We start from the raw sequence: 23,359 nt of genomic DNA, 5'->3' as shown, positions 1-23,359 counted from the left end.
TTTTTGAACCGATAGACTGCCTCACGGTTACTTGCTGGTGTTAGTGAATTGATTGGTCCACAAAAATCTCCATGCAGTAACTCTTTCATCCTCATCAACTAAACCTGGTAGTTTGTCGATGACAGCATTGGACAGTGGATGGATGCGGATCCAAAGTCCTTTGTACGAGGCACAAAGCTAGTCACGTCGGCCATCTTGCTTTCATGATCTTTCCTCCTGTATCGAAGCTTCAACTTAAGCTTAGATCGAGTCTCCAACCAGAGGCTCTGATACTAATTCCAATCTCTAGGATCTCTAGAAACACAAAGAATTATAAGAACAATTTTTATTATTAGCTTTAGAAACTACTCAAAACTAAAACACTTCAATGTTTCTCTTAGATCTCTTCAATCTTATGGAACACCTTTCCATTAGATCTCTATTTTTATGAAAGAAAATTCCCTTTAACATGTGGGATATGGAAAACACAAACCTAATCTAATTGAAAACTTCATTTTTCATATTCTAGATTTCTTTATTGTGTTTATCTCTTAACATATTAAACATCTAATAATATGTTAAGTTTCCACAAGCTTGAAATTATCCAACATAATGCAAGTGATTCGCGTGACACCTTTCCTCTGTTTCTAGGATGGCATATCTGAAAAATGCGGAACAAGCTGCTTTTCGAGAACAAGAGGGATCATATTGTTCACGTTATCAATGCAGCTTTCATGGACCTAGATATGTGTACAGAAGCATTTGCCTTTACTGATGCACCTCATCAGTCACATTATACCTCTTCACCGAATACAATTCAAGCTATCTTCCCGCAAGAAACTGAACTTTATTGTGTTGCAGATGCCTCTTGGAAAGCATCTACGAAGAAGATAGGAATTGGGTGGTCCTTGCATAGCAAAAAAGGCACTCTAAAGATTCAAGGAAGCGTTGCACTTACACCAACAAACTCAGAATTGGAAGCTGAAGCAATTGCTATGAAGTCAGCTGTTCAACAACTTAACAGACTTGCATACACCAACGTTCTCATGCTAGGAGATTGCGCAGAGCTATTCAGATGCATAGATTGAATAGAACAGAGACAATGAAATGCACATGAGATTAATGAAGCAAGGACTATAATACAATACATCATTGCTTCATCCAAACAAACAATTTCACTTTTAAACATGTTCCTAGATCTCTTACATGTAATGTTGATCAGGTAGCAAAACAAGCCAGGATTACAAATCAGAACTATTTAATATCATGGTACTTTTAACTATTGTAATTTCCAAGTTTCCAATAATACAAAGTTGACAAAAAAATAGACTTGAATAAAATATTTTAAATATTGTAAAAAGACCACATCAAAATTAAATGGGGGTATATTCAACCTAAAATTATAATTAATTTAATATTTAAATAAATTTTACCTAATTTTAGTTGGATTGAAAATTTATTTTGTTTTTTCTTAAGTCACTCTAGAAGCTCATTTAAATTATGATATATAAATTTTATTCTTAAATACAAAAAAACATCAAAATATTCTTTAAAAATCCCAAAATTTAACAATATTTTCAAAACAGTAAATATCAAATTTAATAACAGTAGTTTTTTGTTAAAATTTTTATGTCCACCTAATATTAATACAATGAAATTTGGATAAATATACTCTCTCTCCCTCTCTCTGTTTCAATATATAAGTAGTTTTTAAGAATTATTTTTTGTTTTACAATATAAATTGTTTCCAAAATCTAATAAAAAAAAATAAACATAAAATTAAAAGCAAAATTGGAAATATGATTTGCATTGGTCATTTTTTAAATTAATTGTTAAATATAAAAAGATGTATTTTCTTAATAATTGTGCTATTATCCAAAACTACTTATAATTTGAAAGAGAGAGAGAGTATTTAGTAGTGTAACAGTCTTTAAATTTCATAACTAATTAATGGTAAAAATCATGGATTAGGGAGAGATTGGTAGCTTATGCCTAGTAGTGCCTAGTAGTGCGCTCAACGTGTTACTGTTTCTTCATTACCTGCAAATGCCAATTAATTTTTGTTTGGAAGCCGAAATGTTTTGTTAACAAATAAATACTCGCTTTTAGATCGAAAATAAATAAATAAAGTTTTAAATGGCAGTGCTACTTCCACAACTTCTTTACTCTCATCTCAAGTAATGGATTTGTTCAGCCACCCTCATCAGTTCAGACAATTAATTAATGAGAATTAAATATCCTTATCAGCGTATTGACAAAAAAAAATATCATTATCAATGTATAAATGCCAAAACTTGTCATCGACTAGTGTTGGACCAGTTGCACACGCCATGTTTTGTAATCAAAAGAAAACTCGTCCGAATTTTGTAATTTGATTACTCTTAGGTTACTTTTTGAAATTTTTATTTTAAATTTATTTTAATGCTAACTAATTATACTATTACAAACTATGAAACTATAAAGAATATTACAGACAATTATAGAACCGACAATTTTATATGTCTTTTGAGAATTCACATTTGATTGCATCATATGAACCGTCCTATAAAATCCAAGAGATGTAGAAGTATTAATGAACATTAATTAAATCACTGGACCAAATAAATTTCCACATTTTGAATTATTTTCTTATTTGCACTTTGTGATATGAATGTATTTTTTTTTGTAACTTTCATTTCACTAGATTTGATTATTGATTGACAAATCTACTGGAGCAGTATTAAGGAATGGGTCTTCTCTCTGGCTTTTATTAATGATTGTGCCCAAATGCCAGAGAGCCCATTAACAACAATGTAGGCCTATAACTCTTAACTGGTCGACAACCTTTGCAAAAAATGGCAGCCATTATTCCCACTATATTTTTGACAGTTTCAGCTTGTTTGTTGACAAAAAAGCTACAATTTGTTTATTTCGTACGTAGCAGATTTGGTCTAGGTCTAATTTTTTTTTTTTATATTTAACCGGTGTAACCACATAGCGAAATCCAGATCAATACAAAAAACCTATAAAAAATAGAACATTTTGTTACGTAGACAGAATACTGTGACCCAAAAAATATATTTTGTTATAAAAAAATTATTATACATCGGAGGTTCAAAACCATGATCTCATTTGCATGTGTATGCGAACCTTCAACCTTGTTTAAACTTTTCAGAGAAAGATTATCTCAAATGTCTCACGTAACACTCTGTCTTCCATACTTATATTATTCTTTCTGCTTTACGAACTTATGAACGTGCATGTGATCCAGTAGCTAGTGTTAACGCGGATATAAATCGTGAAGAAACGATTTTATGCCAAAAATTTGAGAAGCGAGTGGTGCAACTATTTAAAGAATCGATTCTAATAAGCCTTTCGTACGTGTTTTATTCGGATCGATTAGGGAAAATCAAGATAATAAATTCTTGTGGCGACAGAGATATATACTCCACATATTCTTATTACTTGAGTTTTACTCTTACTCGTACTTGCCCCAGTTTTCCGTTTTTCACAGTATATAATATAAAAATTTGCAACAAGCAAATAAGGACAACATCGCTAATCAACATGTTACATGCATTCATTGAACATATATGAGTTTTCAAAAAAAAAAAAAAAAATGATGGGATGAGGTAGCACGCTTGGTAAGGACTTTGGAGGCCAATTGTCATGCTCTCGGGTTCGACGCCAGGCGGGGGAACTGCCGATTCTTGTCACCAAAAGCGGTACTGGGTGTTGGGCCTTGTCTTCAGCCCAGGTAAAGCCCTCCCGGGTGAAGTGGACCGCTGCCTTACCGGGCCCAGGGGAATGACCACGTAAGTGAGGAACCCTGGATTAACAAAAAAAAGAATATGAAGTAGTTTACCTTATTTGGATTCAAGAAGCATTTTTGTCTAAGATCTCCAACGGCTCTTTCCATCATTCTGTGGAGCTTTGAAGATACATTCAGTGAATCAGGACATTCCCAGGCGTCATCAATTCATGCCTAAGCTATCAAGGGGGGGGGGGGGGGAACTGCCGATTCTTGTCACCAAAAAGCGGTACTAGGTGTTGGGCCTTATCCTCAGCCCAGATAAAAGTTCTTCCGGGTGAAGTGGACCGCTGTCTAACCGGGCCCAAGGGAATGATCCACATAAGCGAGGAAACTTTGGATTCACAAAAAAAAAAAAAAAAAGGAAAAATGATCTTTCTGCTTCTGTTTTAATCATTTCATATGTGATTTACGGCTATTTGCTTGGTGGAGATGCGACAGTTGATATAAAAAGTATTGTTTTGGTGCGTGACGAGTGACGATCATTGAGGGTGATTTGTTGGTCAAATTATCTCACCAAATGTCATCATTTTACTTAATCATCTTATGATCCATGCCGTTTGAGAATATATAGTAAAACAATCAGTTAAATATCTCTATATGTGAGATATATTAGTTCCCAAAATATGTAATAAGGTTTCTTTCAAGAAGATGATTTTACATATAATTATAAATCTTTGAGTTCAAGGTAACTTATTACTGTCATACGCGACTACGATTTTTATTTAGCTCATAATTGTTTTTTTTTAATGTTTGCTTTTACATAACTCATGATGTGATTTTTTTTATAGTCACGTTTTAGAAAAATAACATCCCAGCGCCATTAGACTATATTTTTTTTGTCAAAAAGATTTTTAGAATATTGGATTTTGTTGGGTTTTCATTTTTTATATACAGACACAATTATTTTTGTAAGAAAATAAATCACTTAAACCAGAATTCTAAGATGCATTCGGTTTTTAATCGGACATAAAAACAAAGAATAGAAGTTTTTTATAATGTGTTTTGCTATTTTTCTCTAAAATAAGTAATTCTATAATAGCGATGAGATCTATTTCAATATATTTTAAAAATATTTTTATATGCTAAGGATGTAGAAAATTATATTTATTTTCTTACATGTAGAAAAATATAAATTTCTATTTCAAATAAAATAATAGAAATGAGGAACCATATTCTTTGAATAATTTAAACCATTCATATCTTGGTAAATGAGGAAGCATATTACCTGTAAATACTATGATATATAAAAGCAAATATGATGATGGATTATAGATACTTTAATGAAAATTAATCATCTTCATTTGCACCCATTCTCTTAGCTTTGGCTTTGTTACTGAGCACCACTTAGATGCGCACCAAACCGACAATGTGCAAAGGAAGAACACGAGCTAGTTACAAAATCGACAAAAGATAGAAGAGAACGAGCCGTAACTCACCATAATCCACCGAAAAGGATTTCTTCGGCCGAAAACAAGAGCCACAATATGAGGCAACGGAAAAATGAAGAGGATGCAACTTTTTGTTCTTCATATATATTTATATAGTTGATGTTTTAATCTACACAAAGTCTAGATATCAATAAGTAATAATCAAAGACGCATGCAATTTTATGGTCTCGTGAAATTAATTAGAATTTGGCTTATGACGCTCAATAAAGAATCAACTTTAAAAAATCAAAAAAGCCATAGGAGGTTGTAAGTTGTAGATTATACTATTGAAAGGAACACATGTGAATTACTCAAAATTGTAAAAGTTTAACAATTTTATTATATAACTATTTTTAATAACTTAGACCAATAGATTTTAAGCAAGGGTGTAGTTGAGTTTTTCAAAAAAAAAACGTAGTTGAGTTCTTAAAGAATGGTGATAAAAAAATTATTTTCTACTTTTCAAATTTCTAAGTTTAAAATTTTTCTAAGACTTATCAATGCAAATGCTCTTAATATATATATATATATAAAGTTAGTTTATCTGCATTCTTAGGCCGCCACATCAGCAAATAGGGTGGGAGATTTCGTGCCACGTGTCAGACTCTTCTTCACTCATTTCACGTTTTTTTTGTCTCCCTGAATTTTGTTGAATGGACCAGATTTGGTTTAGGAGAAATTTATTAGGCTTTATACTGTTTTTGTGCAAACAGGCCCAATAATAATAAGGTTTCTTCCTTCTTGATGATAGAGACGGAAAACAGAAGTACCGTGCCTTTTCAAATCACACCGTCTCCTAAGAAGCTTGTGTAACGGCTGCAATTATCATTTAGTAATCTTCTTGACTGTTATTTAACCATGATCCTTTTCAACGTTTCAGATTTTACTATAGATTAATCCTCCCATGTATTGATGATTTCTCTTCAGTCTTCACGAATCTCACAAAAACTTACCTTCCCACAATCATATTTGGAAACAACTTCCGCTTCCATGTTTAGAAGGGCTTTGTCTTGATGATTTATGTTTCGAAGCCATGGTTGGAAGATCTACAGGTATTGCTTATGTCTTTCTCTTTAGGTTCTGTTTGGTCCTCGATGCAATTTTAGATTTATCGGACAAGCAATTGAAGGATACGATGGACAGGAGGATGAAATCAAATTTTTGGGTTCGTGGAAATCTGACTGAAGATGCTTTAGATTGAATCAATGATATTGTTTCTTCCATGAATGCCTCCGATGAATCCAAGTCAGGTCTTTTGTTCTGGAAGGAAAACAAATTCGCCGCTCTTGCTTAAGAATACGTATCTTCTGAGCAAATTGTCCAGATCACCAAATGTTCGATCCAATGAAACCAATTGAAGGGAACAATATGGTATTTGCTCATATATGTTTGTTTCATCATTTGTTTTTATGTAGAGAAATTTTATCTTGAGCAGTTTGTATTTTGGACTCAGGTGCATATGCTCTAAAACAATTTGATCTTGGGAGGATATTTTCTGCGACAAGTGTTCTAATAAGCTCCAACGTGGAGACTTGAGAATCTTCTTTCACATGCGAAAAATGTTGTCACGTACACGTTGCTGATGTTGTCAGGTAACCCTTAACCATTTCTACTTCTACCTCGCTTTAACCTGGTAACAAGTGCTGTCAGCGAACTAACCATGTCTCTGGAATTTCATACCTGAACTGCCTGCGTGTACGGTTTGGAGATGGCTGTCTCCGATGGAACAGTCTCCACAGTGTTTGGATTCGATGCTGAGATGACACGGCTTACAAATATCTGGGCCGTAGAGTTTGGACTAACACATATGATTCAAACGTAGCGTCAAAGTGTGCAAGACTCCTGACTTACCAACATCGTAGCAACTTAGAGAGCGTGTCGTCCACCTATGCAAATAGTTTCAGTGAACTGGCTGAGAAAGGATGCTGTCCCATGCGGGTTTAGGTCATGTTCCTTGCTTCCCAACAATTGACCATAAGTTCCAGCCTCTGCCTTATGTTCTGTCCAAACCTAACAAGTATTCGCCACAGTTACCGTTACGGTTTGACCACTGACACAATGTCATTCATCATGTATCAATTTAGGAACTGGTGGACCATATTTCTGTAAGTTAAGGTGAGAAAGCTTCTTGCAGCATGTTTTGAAAAGGCCAACAATGTCTTAGACACTCTTCACTTTTAAATCAGTCCAAAACTTAACCACCGTTTCGTTCAAACTCACTTACAACCAAACCCACAAAAGTATCCGCCCACTTACATTCTTACAGATTTTCGTGCCAACACTTCTTTGGAAACAAAACAATAAGACCAAAACACGAAAATGTTCACGTTATATGGCTTTCTAAAACGGCAATAAAATTGGCAGGAAACTCAATTCCCACTTACCCATAATACTCAAACGTAATAAGAACAATAAAGTCAATTCAATCCAGCAACGAGAGAGCAATGCGAATGACATTTCGAAATCAACCGTGTAAAAATAAATACACTAAAGATAATAACACTGTCACAAATTCACCAATCAAAAAACACTCATGTGTCAGCACAAACAACTATCTCACTTAGAATCTCTACCCCAAACTCTTCTTGACAATATTTATGCAGAGTTGCACTCAGATCTCGGGAAACAAAACGAGAATGCATACAGATTTTTGTTGGAGAAAATATTTCCCATGGGAAAGATAATGAGAGCATCCACTGCATTGAAGGGAAGAATAACATGCTACCATGTTACTAAATTAATTATACAAATACAAAATAAAAAGTATATGTCACTACTAAGAGCAACTTTATTGATAAAAACTTTTATGAATATCTAAAAAATTATTATTTTGAGATAATTTAATTTTCAGTTAGTTTTAACATTTTTAGAAAGTTAAACCATTAAAAATGACACAAGTGTCATTTGAGATTTTTAATATCTTACAAGTTCCTAAATGAAAACTTTTACATTAGATTATTTTGATTATTTTGATTGTAAAATATTTACATTAGATACTATTAATGGAGATGCTCTAATCCACAACTACTACTACAAAACAGATGAGGGAGTTTGTATGATTGAAGCAAAAACTGTAAAAGTTCCTAAATTCAAATATATTATTTATAAAATAATGATGAATTTATAACAAATAAATTTATTTGTTTGAAAGTTTTCTCACCTTGCAAACCCAGCCCACATAGCTACCCAACAATAATTAGATTTCGACATGCATCGTGTCGATGATAATTATGGCACATAGAACATAACATACGCCACAGCTCAATACTTCAAACACATAAAAACAACCACCACTCAAAGAAACGCATAAACGGCATGGTGCGAATAAACAACCACACAAGGGTCGCTACTCAATATAATTACATCATAGACAAGCAAAACTTCTTGGGAATACTGATTTACATAAATAAAAATAATACCAATCTTTAAAATAAAAAAATATACAAACAAACGTAAACAATTCCGTGCGAATCGAGGACAAACCACTAGTGTAATATATAAGAGAGTTAGTTTAACTAGATTTGTAGAAATAAATATACAAGGCCATATGCATTCAATTTTTTTTGTAATTTCTAAATTGCATAAATATTTATCACAATATAGCCTCCCGCACAATAATTATAACACTCCATGTCTATATAGTATTTTTTAAAGAAAATGGACCACCTATAATAAAATGTCTACGAGCTTTCACATTATCTTCAGTCTTCACTAGTATCCAAAGTTTCATCTTAAAAATGCTCCCAAAAAAAGGAAAAAAATAGAAACTATTTAGTAAAAGACAAAATAATATTCCTCAATTTCTAATATATATATATATATAAAGAAAAAAAAAGTTGAATATTTATCATTACAATCCATTTTTAAACAAGAGTTGAATATTTTATTTATGTTACAGACAAAACAAAACAGAGCATCACATCATTCATTTTGAAACTATAATTTTAGCCTTGGTGCTTGGCTTAACAACAGTTGAAAACATCAGCAGAAACAGTAGAAGCAGAAGCCATGAGAGTTTGGTTATAAAACCCTAGATTGAGAGGATTCATCACTCCGTCGTAAAACCCTCCTCCACCGCCTCCGTAACCGATCACTCCTCCTCCCTGACCCGTTTCCATCCAAAATCCTCCGGCGATTTCCACAATCTCGTTGAGGGAATTTAGTCGCTGGTTGAGCTCCAGAAACTGAGCTCTGAGAACGGAGTTCTCCCCCTCGATGGTAACGTATTGCTGCGTCGTGACGGAGATCCCGGCGACGATATGGCTGTTTTCTTCCCGGAGATGAGCGATCTGAGCCGTTAGATCATCCAAATGCTTCTGCTTCCTCATCCTCGACCTCCTCGCCGACTCTCTGTTCGACTCTTTCCTCTTCCTCTTCCGCTCATCCGACTCAGAACCGTAGTTTTGTAAACCGGACGAGCAGTTTCCGCTCGCGGGAGATCCCATTTCAGTTTTGTTCATATTTAATTAAAACACACGAAAATACCTTCTTATTTTTTGACAAAACACACGAAAATACGACGAACTTTACGTAAAAACCATATAGTATAGTAAAAACTATATACTAGTATGATATACGTATTTATATGTTTATATGGTATATGTATATATATATATATTATACTAAAGGAGGGATGATTTATGAGAAGACATAGAACCAGTAGAGAAATACGACGGAGAATGATTGAACAAGATGGGTCCTGCGTCTAAGAGATGAGTCTATAGTTAGACCTGATCTAAGGATTTCACTTATTACCGGAGACATGAAGGTTTGAACATCAAGATCCAGTTTTAATACAAACACAAAGGGTTTAGTTTTTCTCGAGAAAACAAGAAGAGAGAAGAAGAAAAACGAGGTGGTGATGAAGAGATAGATAATGTATTGGAGAGCTAGGGGGAAGTAAAAAATAATAAGGATTTGTGATGGGGTTTTATAGTGGGAGAAAGAAGAAAATGATACAAATAAACAAAAATTAATATGCGTAAGTGATTATTATGAAAACAAGGGAAACTGTTTACAGCTGTTTTGCAATATTTTTTTTTTTCTGTGTTTGGGTTTAATTTTAAATTCATGATTCCGTGAATAACCAATAATCATTCTAGACATTTTCTTAGAAGAAGTAAGCTTTTAGGGGTATTCTTTTGCGAATGTTATAAATTTCTAAATCCTTCGAGACATATTCTCTGATTTTGTTATTTGTATGTTTTAATATTTTTTTTATTTATAACAATTAATTTAAATTTTATTTATTTTTACTAAAATTATATCACTTCTATTTTACATTTTAATTTAATATCAATATTTTAAATATAACCAACGGTAATCCAATGCCGATCGAGAGAAAATAAACCTAATGTGGCAAAACATTGGTTAGATTTCCGTTGGCCATCCAAATTGTTTTAAATGGCGAGAATATGTGGAGTACCACAGGTCTTGTGAGACTGGTCGTTGACTTCCATCGCCGAACCTCCACGGTTAAAAAAAAAAAGTTAAATAAAAAAGACTGTAAGTTTTAAGTTTTACGATCATCGTTTTTGTTTTTATGATCATCGTTTTGTTATAAATGCTAATATTAGAGAATCCTTAAAAATTAAAATACGCTAATGATAAAATCAAAACTTAATTTTTTTATAATTGATGCATATATTGTATACGTTTAAAAAACCTCTTAAAACTTTGCCAAAAAAAACCTCTTAAAACGTAAAGCTAAAACTAATTCTCATTTAAGAAAATCTTCCCAAAAAAAAAAAAAAACTAATTCTCATCGAACGGACGTATCACGTGCGTGCTGTGTGATATGAGATCGACACCGCCATTTAACTGTAACTAGTAATCAAAAGTTTGGTTAAAGCAAATAAGTAAGATTTGACGTTGATTAGGTATCTTACTGTATTAATCAATTTCTTTCTTCATTTATTGGAAACATGCAAGAACAGTAATCTGTTCTAACTGTGTTCTTAGCAGTTGAAATCTATGTAGAAACATTGTTTGTGGCCCTAATGTAATTTTTATTCACTTCCAGTTTAGATGATGTTTAAATGTACTTTTATTATTATCTTACTGAAAGCTTAATTTCGCCATTACAAATACACAAGTAGCCGTTGCTATCAATATTATACAAAATTACAAAAAAAATAGATGAATAGATTTTACATTTTCATACCTTATCTGATGAGATAGCTTGATACTGCTCTTGGGTGTTTATTAGGTCAGAAAGATTATTAACAAAACTAGTTCATCTAACTACTAGCCAATGTAAGTATGTAGCTACACATACATCTTAACAAATCCAGCATCGCTAGGTTGAGTTAATTTTAAAATTGGGATTAAAATATATAGTATGTACTTAGAAGCTATATTTTGACCTGCTAATTCAATTAAAAAGTGTTATGTTCTATGTATGTTGCAGCAGTCATTTTATTTTTATTTAAAAGTCTAACTAGATTTATTTCAGAAAAAAAAAACTAAATTTATTTGATATAAATTTGTATTTTTGATTGTGTATTTACATTTAAATGCTACAACGAAAATATTATATTTTTACAAATTATTATATATTTAATGTTTTAACAAAAATAATTTTGATTATGAAATATGTTATTAGGTTTTAGAATGATACGTAAATATAAGTGACAAAGTTTTAAGATATGTAATCAGGTTAAAATAAAATTATGGGTATTTTTTGCATTTCGAACATTTTAAGTTATCGACGTAATTAGTTAATAACATCCCTACCCAAAAAACTGATCCGGAATGGACCCAAAAGTCAACATCTCAAATCTGATTAGACCCGGTTTATATACTCGAACGGGTTTTAAATTTCAATATCTGAAAAATCAATACAGAATCTATTTGCACCAAGAACCAAACGAGTATCCAAGCGCAGATATATATATATATATATATTTAATGTTAAAACCCCTCAACTAAATTTATTTTGGGTAAAAAACTTCAAACTAAGTATTTAGTGAAATAATTCCAAAACTAATTTTATTTAATGAATTAAACTATCTGTCTACAGTGTTGGTCATAATTACCACTACTACCGGTAAATCTTTAGTTTATGGGGTTTTACATGAAATAAACATAGTTGATGAGTTTTTCCATTAAAAATTTAAAAAATTCAAAAAAATGTAAAAATATAAAAACATTATCCAAAAATTAGTAACTAGAGCTAAACTAATTATTTAAAATTTTGTAACAAACATTTTCAAAATTAGCATTTCAAATAAATTATGTTACATCGATGAGATAGATTTATTTTAAAATTCATATTATATATGGGAGCTAAAACCCGAAACTAAAATTTTAATGTGAATATAGCCTAGTCTGACTAAACCTTACGCTATTCACATTAAAATTATAATTGCAAGTTTTAGCTCCCACATATAATATGGATTTTTAAATAAATATATTTCATCGATTCGCACAATTTATTTGAAGTGCTAGTTTTGAAAATGTTAGTTACTAATTTTTTTAGATAATTAGTATATCTCTAGTGCCGGTGAAAAGAACAACTACTATCAGCAAATCTTTGGATCATTTTTATTATATATTCTGGTCTTTTACATTTTCAATTTATACATCGATAATGTTGATTTTAAAACAAATCAAACTCATCTATTTGCATTAATTTTTTAAAATGCTAATTTTGAAAATTTTAAGTTACTAATTTTTAGTTAATGTTATTATATTTTTTATATTTTTGAACTTTTTAGATCTTTAATGGTAAAACTTCTCCAACTATGTTTGTTTTATGTAAAAACCTCTAAACTAAAGATTTACCGGTAGTTTTGCTAATTATAACCGGTAGTACTGCTAATTATGACCAGCACTTTAGATAGATGGTTTAATTCATTAAATAAAGTTAATTTAGAGGTTATTTCACTAAATACTTAGTCTGAGGTTTTTACCTAAAACAAATTTAGTTGAGTATTTACGGTAAAAATGGATGTTTTGGACACAAAATATCCAAATCAATTGTATTCATGGTTACTTTCGGATTAAAATAACTGATTTGAACTATATCTAATGAATTTTTGGTAATTTTGGGTAAGTTTCTGTAATTTGGATTTAAATACCCGGACCAAATAAAGTAATTTTGTTAAAAATATTTGAACATGAACGGAATACTAATAGTTATCCAGAATTTTTTCGATTCTATTACACGAGAATTTTACCCACCCAGATGAAAAGAATCTGACTCGAACATGGCACAGTTTATAATACACGAATGAGACTTTTCCAGAACCTAAAAAAAAAAATCTGAAAAAACCGACTTGTACCATAGTGAATACCTGAATACCCGGACTTAATCTCAACTAAATCATCGTGCAACAACTTCTAATAAACAAACTATCTTTTAATTCAAATATCCAACACCAAAAATAGGTTAAAATATTCTTAAAATCATTTTATATCTAAATGAAAAAAATAAATATACTTGTTTTATTTTAAATTCTAATGGAATTATTAATTTATCTAAATCTATATTTAAAGGGAGAATTGCCAAGTGTGACTCAAAACTTGGAGTAAAACCCAAAACAATACCCCAACTTGGGTCAAAGGCAAAAGTAACCTAAAAGGCTATTGAAATTACAACTATCCCCTTGTGACCAAACAAAAAAACGGAATTCTTTTTACGTTTCTACCCCTCGCAAGTCGTCTGTTTAGACGACTTGAAAATAAGTCGTCCAGACGACTTAACTTAAAGTCGTCTGGACAGTTAGTCTTAAACATAATTTAAAAATTTTGTAAAAAATATTTTGATAAGTGAAAAATGGGAATTATGTAATTAACATATGTCTTAGGAGGTATAAATTAAGATATAACAAATTTCAATTGTTTTCAGCATAGATGAGTGAAAGTAGTGAGTCATGATATTCTTAAGTTTATGTTTCATCAACATATGTTGTAGTATTGTATGTGTTCTTAGGGTTAGATTTTGGAAAGCACTAAAACCATTTTTGAAAATTTTTAAAATTACTTATGCGTGTTCATTTCTGTGTATAGTAAACACTATTTAAGTATAATTTGATTTTATAACGTGGTTAGTTAGTTAATCTAGTCATTTTAGTTTAGGGGTTCATTTTAGGGTCTAGGACGACTTAATATTTTGTCGTCTGAAAACAGACGACTAAATATTAAGTCGTCTGTTGTACATTATCAGCCAGAATAAGTCGTCTAAACCGGACCAAACCTTAAAGTTTACCAATGTAATTTTAAAGCTAACCGGATTATTTACCCAATATATAAGGTGATTTTTATTTTTTTGTTTCATTTTTCGCGAAATTCAGAAACCCTAACAGTTCTCCCTCTCAAAGGCGATTTCGAATTCCCACGATTTCCGAACAAACCATCGTTCTCAACATCGGCTATCTATCTCACTTCATTCTCACCGTTGTCGCCGCAGCTTCTTCTAACCCTAGCCGCGCCGATTCCTCTAAACCCTAGCGCCGCCGATTCCTCTAAACCCTAGCGCCGCCGATTCCTCTAAACCCTAGCGCCGCCGATTCCTCTAAACCCTAGCGCCGCCGATTCCTCTAAACCCTAGCGCCGCCGATTCCTCTAAACCCTAGCGCCGCCGATTCCTCTAAACCCTAGCGCCGCCGATTCCTCTAAACCCTAGCGCCGCCGATTCCTCTAAACCCTAGCGCCGCCGATTCCTCTAAACCCTAGCGCCGCCGATTCCTCTAAACCCTAGCGCCGCCGCTTCCACTATATCCGAACAAACCGTCGCCCTCGCCACCGTGGTCACCAACGTTCTAAACACTAGCGCCGCCGCTTCTTCTAAACCCTAGCGCCGCCGCTTCTTCTCTGTAAACCTTAGCGCCGTTTCTCTGTAAACCCTAACGCCGCTAAGTCATCAATCTCGAGGAAAAGATGAACATAAAACGTTGTCTCTATCAATTTACTCATTCTCACCGTTTCACGTTTATTTTTTCAGATCTATAACCGCAATGACGAGTACTCCAACTCCTTCTGCGACTGGAAGACTTGTAAGTAATTTAAGTCGTCTACTAAGTCGTCTGGACTTATATTGTTGTCTTTGATTATTTTGCAGACAAAAAGGATGGATATTCCAGAACTCCCCCGTAGGTTATACACATCAGGGGAAGAACCAGAAGCCCACAATAGCATTTCGTATCATACGGATAACAGCAAGTTGCATACTGCTCTTAGGAAAGCTCTTACTGATGACGAATTTGAAGAGCTCAAGGAGTCGAGTTTGGGAGTTTTCATCAAGTTCAAGGAGCAGGGATTTGGTTGGGCTTCAAGGCTGGTTCACTACATGCTCAGTTTCAAGCTGGACATTAAGAAGAAGTATGAGATGTGGTCTCTCGTTGGTCCAGAACCTTTGAGGTTTTCACTGTTAGAGTTTGAAAACCTCACTGGTCTAAACTGCGAGTACATCGAGGACCTTGAGACACCAAAATGTGACGTTACCCCAGAGATGGTTTCTTTCTGGGGGATGCTGGGAGTTCATCTGGAAGCTGGGCCAACTACTGATCAGATAATAGCAGCACTGAAGAGATGCGGGGATTGGTCCAGGGAAGATCGCAAGCGGCTCGCGTACCTCTCCATCTTCACTGGATTCATTGAAGGGAGAAAGTTTTCAACCGCTACACGATCTACTCTGGCAAGGCTAGTGATGGATTTAGAACGGTTTGAGAATTATCCATGGGGGAGAGTCGCGTTTAAGGTGCTGATGGACTCTTTGTGGAACAAAGAAATTGCTGGCTGTTACACCGTGGATGGGTTTATACAAGTTCTTCAGGTCTAGACGTACACAGCTATGCCGGAATTGGGTGCTAGTATTGGTGGTCCCAGAGCAGACAGTCCGTCTCCACCGATACTGGCTTACGAGGGCAGCAGAGGCCGCAGATCAATGAAAGCTGCTATCTTGAGTCAGGTATTTACTTCAATCCAAAAGACTGCGCAGACGACTTATTATAAGTCGTCTGGAAAGTCTTCCATCTGGACGACTTATTAGACGACTTATAATAAGGCGTCTGGAAAGTCTTCCCAGCTGGACGACTTATCGGACGACTTAATTAAGTCGTCTGGAAAGTCTTCCATCTGGACGACTTATTAGACGACTTATAATAAGGCGTCTGGAAAGTCTTCCCAGCTGGACGACTTATCGGACGACTTAATTAAGTCGTCTGGAAAGTCTTCCATCTGGACGACTTATTAGACGACTTATAATAAGGCGTCTGGAAAGTCTTCCCAGCTGGACGACTTATCGGACGACTTAATTAAGTCGTCTGGAAAGTCTTCCATCTGGACGACTTATTAGACGACTTATAATAAGGCGTCGCTTCTTTACTGTCTCAACCTCATCTTTTTCAAGTATTTACAATATTGCCACTGCAATGAATAGTGGCAACAACCTTGTACGAACTGTTTGGAGCTTTTATTGCCCTTTAATGCACGTAAATCTCTTTACACTCTCTCTGTTTCAATTGTTATGAACTAAAAACAACATTTCTTTCACTTTCTCTCTATATTCATCCAAAAAACTCAAGCTTTTGATTCAAAATATGGGCTATGGTTGACAGAGCCATATTTCTTTCGTTTTTACTTACGGTTGCTTTCGTTTGAGGTTCTGGGTGGTTGGAGAAGACCTTGTGTGCAAACGAAGTCATCTCACCTAGTTTAAGGTACGAATTTGAATTTTTTTTCAAGATCTGTTCGCGTAGAAGACTTACTAGTAAGTCATCTGTATGTAGAAGACTTACTGATGAGTCTTCTGGTCAAACGGACGACTTAAATTAAGTCGTCCAGCTTTGTTTGTTAAAAAAAAACACTTCAGACGACTTATATATACGTCGTCTATGAGAAACGGGCTAGTTTTGCATTTGACCGAATCGTGTCAGATCTTTGACTATTTCTGGACGACTTATAATTCAGTCGTCTCTGGGAAAGTTAAAATTTCAATATTTTATGAAAACTTGACGACTTACGTGTAAGTCGTCCTAGGTTAGTTTTGTAATTGAAAAATAAAACTTCATAATTTAACTTTAACCAGACGACTTAATATAAAGTCGTCCAGCTAAACGACTTAATTTAAGGTCGTCCGGGATAAGCAAGGTTTGACCAGAAAATTGGGAAAAATTCTGGACGACTTTGCTTTCCCCGGACGACTTTAAATTAAGTCTTCTGGAGGGACGACTTTATATTAAGTCGTCTGGTTAAAGTTAAATTATGAAGTTTTATTTTTCAATTACAAAACTAACCTAGGACGACTTACACGTAAGTCGTCAAGTTTTCATAAAATATTGAAATTTTAACTTTCCCAGAGACGACTGAATTATAAGTCGTCCAGAAATAGTCAAAGATCTGACACGATTCGGTCAAATGCAAAACTAGCCCGTTTCTCGTAGACGACGTATATATAAGTCGTCTGAAGTGTTTTTTTTTAACAAACAAAGCTGGACGACTTAATTTATGTCGTCCGTTTGACCAGAAGACTCATCAGTAAGTCTTCTACATACAGATGACTTACTAGTAAGTCTTCTACGCGAACAGATCTTGAAAAAAAATTCAAATTCGTACCTTAAACTAGGTGAGATGACTTCGTTTGCACACAGGGTCTTCTCCAACCACCCAGAACCTCAAACGAAAGCAACCGTAAGTCAAAACGAAAGAAATATGGCTCTGCAACCATAGCCCATATTTTGAATCAAAAGCTTGAGTTTTTTGGATGAATATAGAGAGAAAGTGAAAGAAATGTTGTTTTTAGTTCATAACAATTGAAACAGAGAGAGTGTAAAGAGATTTACGTGCATTAAAGGGCATTAAAAGCTCCAAACAGTTCGTACAAGGTTGTTGCCACTATTCATTGCAGTGGCAGTATTGTAAATACTTGAAGAAGATGAGGTTGAGACAGTAAAGAAGCCATTTTCGAAAAAAAAAAAAAAAAAATGTTAATGGCATTTTCGTAGATAAAGTGCAGGTGTGGGGTTAAAATCTCAAAAAAAAAAGGAGTCAAAAGAAAAGGTTAGTTTTCTGTTTGACTCCAAGTTTTGAGTCACTTTTGCAAAAAGCCCATATTTAAATCTATACTCATGACAATTATATTGATCCATTTATATCCGTTTAAATCTATTTGAAATATTTTGAATAAAAATTTCATATTATTTTTTTTAAAAAATTAAAATATATTTGAAATAGATGTTTTAATAAATTTTGACTTATTTTTTTATAAAACTGTGAAAATGTGTGATTTTTTTGGTATATTTAATTAAATATTTTTATATGACCGGCTGGATATTTAGGGTAGATTCTTATGAACTCATGTTGATCTTGTAATTTTACATGGGTAAAATGTATTAGATTGTAAAAATAAAATATATTAGATTAAAATTAAGTGTATATATATATTTCAAATAAATTATTCTTGTCAGTCCAAGACTATGAATCTTAAAATCCATTAAGTTTTTTTTTTTTTGAAAAAGGGCATAAAATCCATCAAGTTAATATAACGAAAAATAAATCGATAAGATATATAACTATTTGCTAAAAATATATACCTATAAAGATTTTTGTGGTGTGATAATTCAGTTACATCTATAAAGAAGAATAGTTGAGAGAAGTGGGTCTGCATGATTTATATGAAAATAAAGAAGTTATGATTATACAAATTTCCTTAGGTTGAAATATAGGCTCAGTAAAATGTGATTAATTAACTATAGTTGTTATATACATTTAGTCGAAGTGTCGAACATATACTAGTCATTTTGCACACGCTTATAAACATAACGGCTGTAACTAGTAAAACAATAAAACAATAACGTTTTACAAAAAAAAAACTCAGTAAAACAATAAAGAATTGATGGAATGAAAATAAATAGAATGATAGGAATGAAATACAACAAAAAATGCAATAAAATTCATTCTATTCCTTCATAACCAAATTTGTTTTGGAATCATTCATCTTTGTATTTATCTATTTTTTATGGAATTGATGGAATGAGTATTCCATTCCATTCATGTTAAATGGTGAATTTTATTTTGAATTAATGGAATAAAGCATTCTCCATTCAAAAATCGAGTTGCAGCCAACATTTAATTTGTAACGTAGATTTCTATTTGTATAGGTAAGAGTTGTGGGATTTTCAAAAAAAAGGGTAGAAGTTATGGATTCCGAGAATATAGGAACTAAAAGAGGAGGTTACAATATATCAAATTATAAATAGCTAGAAAATGTAAAATATCGGCAGACGATTTTTTTTATGTAGGTCCAGTGGCAAAAATAGTAATATGCCAAGTAGTGATAGAGGCAAATATTAATAGTGATTCTATTTTGATAATATTGATGTTCTATGCACGTTGCAACAGTCATGTTTTTATTGAAAGACCATATTTCTACTTTAGATTGGAATCTCAAAAATGATAAAACTCATCAAGACCGATCAAAGCACAGAGATTCAGCAAGTGGGTGTGCGGTCAGTGATGTGAAGACTATTTTTACCCAACGCAAAAGGGTTCCAAGTTGCTAACTGAAACAAATACTCAGATAAGGGAAAAAGTATTATAAAAGAAAGTTAAGGCAAAGATATTGCGTTCTGGCAAAAACAGGTTTCTATGCCAAAAGCCAAAGCAAAATGTAATCCCTTTTAGTAAATAATTAGGGTTTTCAGTAATTAAACCTCTCAACTAAAATTTCGACGAAAAAAACCCTCAACTTTAATTCCGTTAACGTTTGTCACTCTCCGTCTCAGTACTTTAGATGGAGGGTGACAGACATTAACGGAATTAAAGTTGAAAGTTTTCATCGAATTTTTTAGTTGAGGGGTTATTTTGCGATCCATCTTTAGTTGAGGGGTTTTATTACTAAATGCCATTAAATATTTTGAAATATTTACCATTATTTAAAATTAGGTGTTTTCTGCACAATGTACAGTAATAAAATTTTAAAATTTAAATTATATTTAAAATAATTTTATTAATATTTTATTATTTTTTTACCAATATTTTAATATAAATTTGATTTAATTATCAAAGTACAACTAAACTGTATTTCTAAAATTTGTAGATATATAAAAGAAGTTAATAATATTACGTTTAAAATTATATATATTTTTTAAATTGTAAACAATTTTGAAAAACAATTTAGTAATAAATTGTATAATTATAAAAAATAGAAATAAATAATTATGAAAGTGATTATTTTATCAAATTTATAACCAATTTATAAAGCTTTATAAATATTTTACTACTTTATAAATAATTAATAAGGTGTAATAATAACTTTATAAGATTAAAGGTAAGGTTGTTCTCCATAATACAAAAACATGAAGTAAATAAATAAAAGAAGAAAAGTAAATCAAAAATATTGTTTTATTTATTAATAAGGTAGGAGCATAATGTATTGGTTCGGAAAGTAAAGAGAAAAAAATAGTCATGCATTTTTTCTCGAAAGCAGGAAGAAAATATGATTAGAAATTCGGAAATTATGTAAAAAGGAGAAGAAGGCCAGCACCATAATTTAGCATTCTGATATCACTCAAATTACCCTAAGGATTGAATTACTCTCTCAAATAAGAGATTCAGATGTAGTATTTAGAGATCGAATCCACAGAGACTCTAGAATTATATAATAGATTATGGTCTTTAAAATAGGCTAGATTAATTGGTTTATAGGTTTTTAAGCAGTAAATGAATTGGTGAGCAAGGTTATTGCTCGATTGGTTTGTTTTGAAGTTGTTAACAGTTGAGAGAATAGCTAGATTTAGGTATATTCTCAGGTATGATAAGTAAATAACTTAATTTGGGTCTTTAGGGATTTATTGATATTAATTATTCTTGAATCCAAACTCAGATATAATCAATTAGATAATCTAATCTAGATCTCGGATTTCAACTCTCGTATGTTAATCACGAGAAAGTGTCGATCGATTATTCGTTACGAATATCGATCGATACACCTTTCAATATATCGATCGACAGGGCTGTCGTTGTGTCGATCCATATTTCTTCCAGAAAGCTTTACGGACAGGTTTGATTTATATTCTCTAACTCACTAGATTAACTCTCGTCTGTATCTAGTCAGTTAGATCATACTAGTTTATTTTCAGGTATTGAGTCAAGCAATGGCTTGATCTCAATTAATCCTAAAATCTAAGATTCAGGGTTTATCAACCCTAAGCATAGTAGTAAGAACAACTAGATGAAGAACTAATTAAATCATCCTAACAACAATTTAAACTAGCAATACATATATCAACCTTATGAGAATCCTAAATCTAACAGTGAGATTACTCAGACATATTCATAAAAGACATGGTTCTGATGGTCTAAATAATATTGCAATAGATAAATAAACAGAACAGAGTAAAGAAACAAAGGGAGTTCAAGATCTTCCCTCTCTCAAGGTGTACAGATCTCTCTCTCCAACCCTAAGCTCTCTCTCCCTAGAATAGTATGAAGCATAGCCGTCAACAATGGCTTAGAAAACAATAAAATAGGGTTTCAGGTCGTCCAGGAGTATATTGGTAATATGTGGTGACTTCTGGGCCTAAATTGGTCACGAAACAGCCTTGGCCTGTTTTCTGGGATCACTGTCGACCGACACCAATGATGTTTCATCGATCGACAGTCCTTCATCTCCTCGACAACTTCCTTTCGCGAGGCAGACTGACCACTCTTCAGTAAAACGGACATAACTTCTGCTACAGGATGCTGATTTACCTCAAACTGGTGGCATTGGAAAGCTAACTCAAAGCTTTATATTGTGTAAAATGATGGACCCAATCTAACGGTGGGAAGGTCTCCATCCATAGCTAAACATCTGATGCGTCTGTGCAGATCTGCACTCAAAATTCTCCAAAATCACCATATTTCTCCGGAACAAACCTGAACCTGTAAACACTCTAAATAGACTCTATATAGTAGTAAATATATATTAAAACACTTATAAACCATGGCTAAAAGTTGGTAAAATCCATGGTCTATCAACTCCCCCAGACTTACTCTTTTGCTTGCCCTCAAGCAAAACATACTAGAGCAGTCTCTCTGAGAGAAGTTTGAAAACAACAGGGATTCTCATGATTTAAACTTAGAATCATCACCTCTGCAATATTGCAATCCCCATCTACAAAGTCCTAATCACAAAAACACATTATACCATATCTTAGCTTAGCAACCAAATTCACCTAGCCAACAACTTAGCAAATCATGTCTGACATTCCCCTCTACCAACCTCATTTCTTAGCATAAATAATAGTGCAGGCTTTACCTCGAGAGTATCGATCACAGGATGCAAGGATTTTCAAAAAAGTATCTGGATCTGCAGGTAAAAGTTAGTTCCTATCTTTTCTCTCTACTAATTTCTCTCTTTAGTCAAAGTTTGCTTCCATTGCAGGATCATTGACCACGATTGGACAGACTTCCATGAATCAAGCCTTAATGGTGGTTGCCACCAAGTCCTGTTCACTTCTTTTTGACCTATATCCAAGAATTCATGTGAATCGAACCTTGATGATTGCCGCCACCAAGTCCCGTTCGAATTCTTTTTGTTGGAATCCTTGTTCGGATTCCACCTAACTAACACCTATTATATATATAAATATATATATATATATATTTATATATTTTTTTTCTTTTTCTTTTTTCTTTTTTTTTCTTTCTTTTTTGTCTTTTTTTTTTTTTGAAAATATATATCTCTACCTATAAATCTAGGGTCGAAATAGAGAGCGAAAAGATAATAAATCTACACAAGGCTTTACCTTCCATACTTATTTGAAGAATCCGATCCCATGTATACCAAGCCCCAAGACAAGCAGCTGTGTCAACTTTAGTGTTGGAGGTCAGCTTTGGTTCCTTCGAACAATCTCAACAAGTATGAATAGTTGACAAGTTGATCCACTTTAGTATCTTTAGTACTATATGCAATCAGTAAGTCTAGAATGGTGCTAAAGAGTGGTTAGATAACAAGCAAAATTCTAATAAGTTCATTATCTCCTTCTTGACTCTTGATAAGACTCACAATAAACTAGATATCAGTAAACATCCCTCCGGACTTAAATTACACTGTCCCCAGTGTATATCCAGTCAGAGTTATGGTGAGAACTAATCATAAGTACACAATTTAACAAGTTATAACGATATATCTGACCGGGTTAAGTGTCGATTGATGGAAAGGAGTTACCATAGG

The 23,359-nt window shown here is 33.1% G+C and overlaps 1 protein-coding gene and 1 long non-coding RNA gene across 3 annotated transcripts; one reads left to right on the top strand and one right to left on the bottom strand.

Annotated features, from left to right (window-relative positions):
• The first annotated feature begins 5,938 nt into the window (after positions 1 to 5,938).
• On the top strand, positions 5,939 to 7,378 carry LOC106326183. 2 transcript variants are annotated; one of them, XR_001267165.1, is made up of 4 exons: positions 5,939 to 6,031; positions 6,127 to 6,251; positions 6,343 to 6,570; positions 6,653 to 7,378. It is a non-coding gene; the product is annotated as an uncharacterized LOC106326183 (long non-coding RNA). The 2 variants fall into 2 exon arrangements; XR_001267166.1 differs by having other exon boundaries at positions 6,635 to 7,378.
• A 1,681-nt stretch (positions 7,379 to 9,059) lies between these two features.
• On the bottom strand, positions 9,060 to 10,141 carry LOC106325023 (ocs element-binding factor 1-like). Its single transcript, XM_013763043.1, has one exon. The coding sequence runs from the start codon at positions 9,657 to 9,659 to the stop codon at positions 9,162 to 9,164; it is 498 nt and encodes a 165-aa protein (XP_013618497.1). The 5' UTR covers positions 9,660 to 10,141; the 3' UTR covers positions 9,060 to 9,161.
• Positions 10,142 to 23,359: the final 13,218 nt, after the last annotated feature.

This window comes from Brassica oleracea, chromosome C2, assembly GCF_000695525.1.
Source record: "Brassica oleracea var. oleracea cultivar TO1000 chromosome C2, BOL, whole genome shotgun sequence".
In the NCBI taxonomy this organism is placed as follows: Eukaryota; Viridiplantae; Streptophyta; class Magnoliopsida; order Brassicales; family Brassicaceae; genus Brassica; species Brassica oleracea.
Note: the sequence above shows the minus strand (reverse complement) of the source record. Positions and strands in the feature narration are given on the sequence as shown.

Excerpts from the sequence above, each read along its gene's own strand:
- LOC106325023 (XM_013763043.1), bottom strand. The coding sequence starts at position 9,659 with ATGAACAAAACTGAAATGGGATCTCCCGCGAGCGGAAACTGCTCGTCC.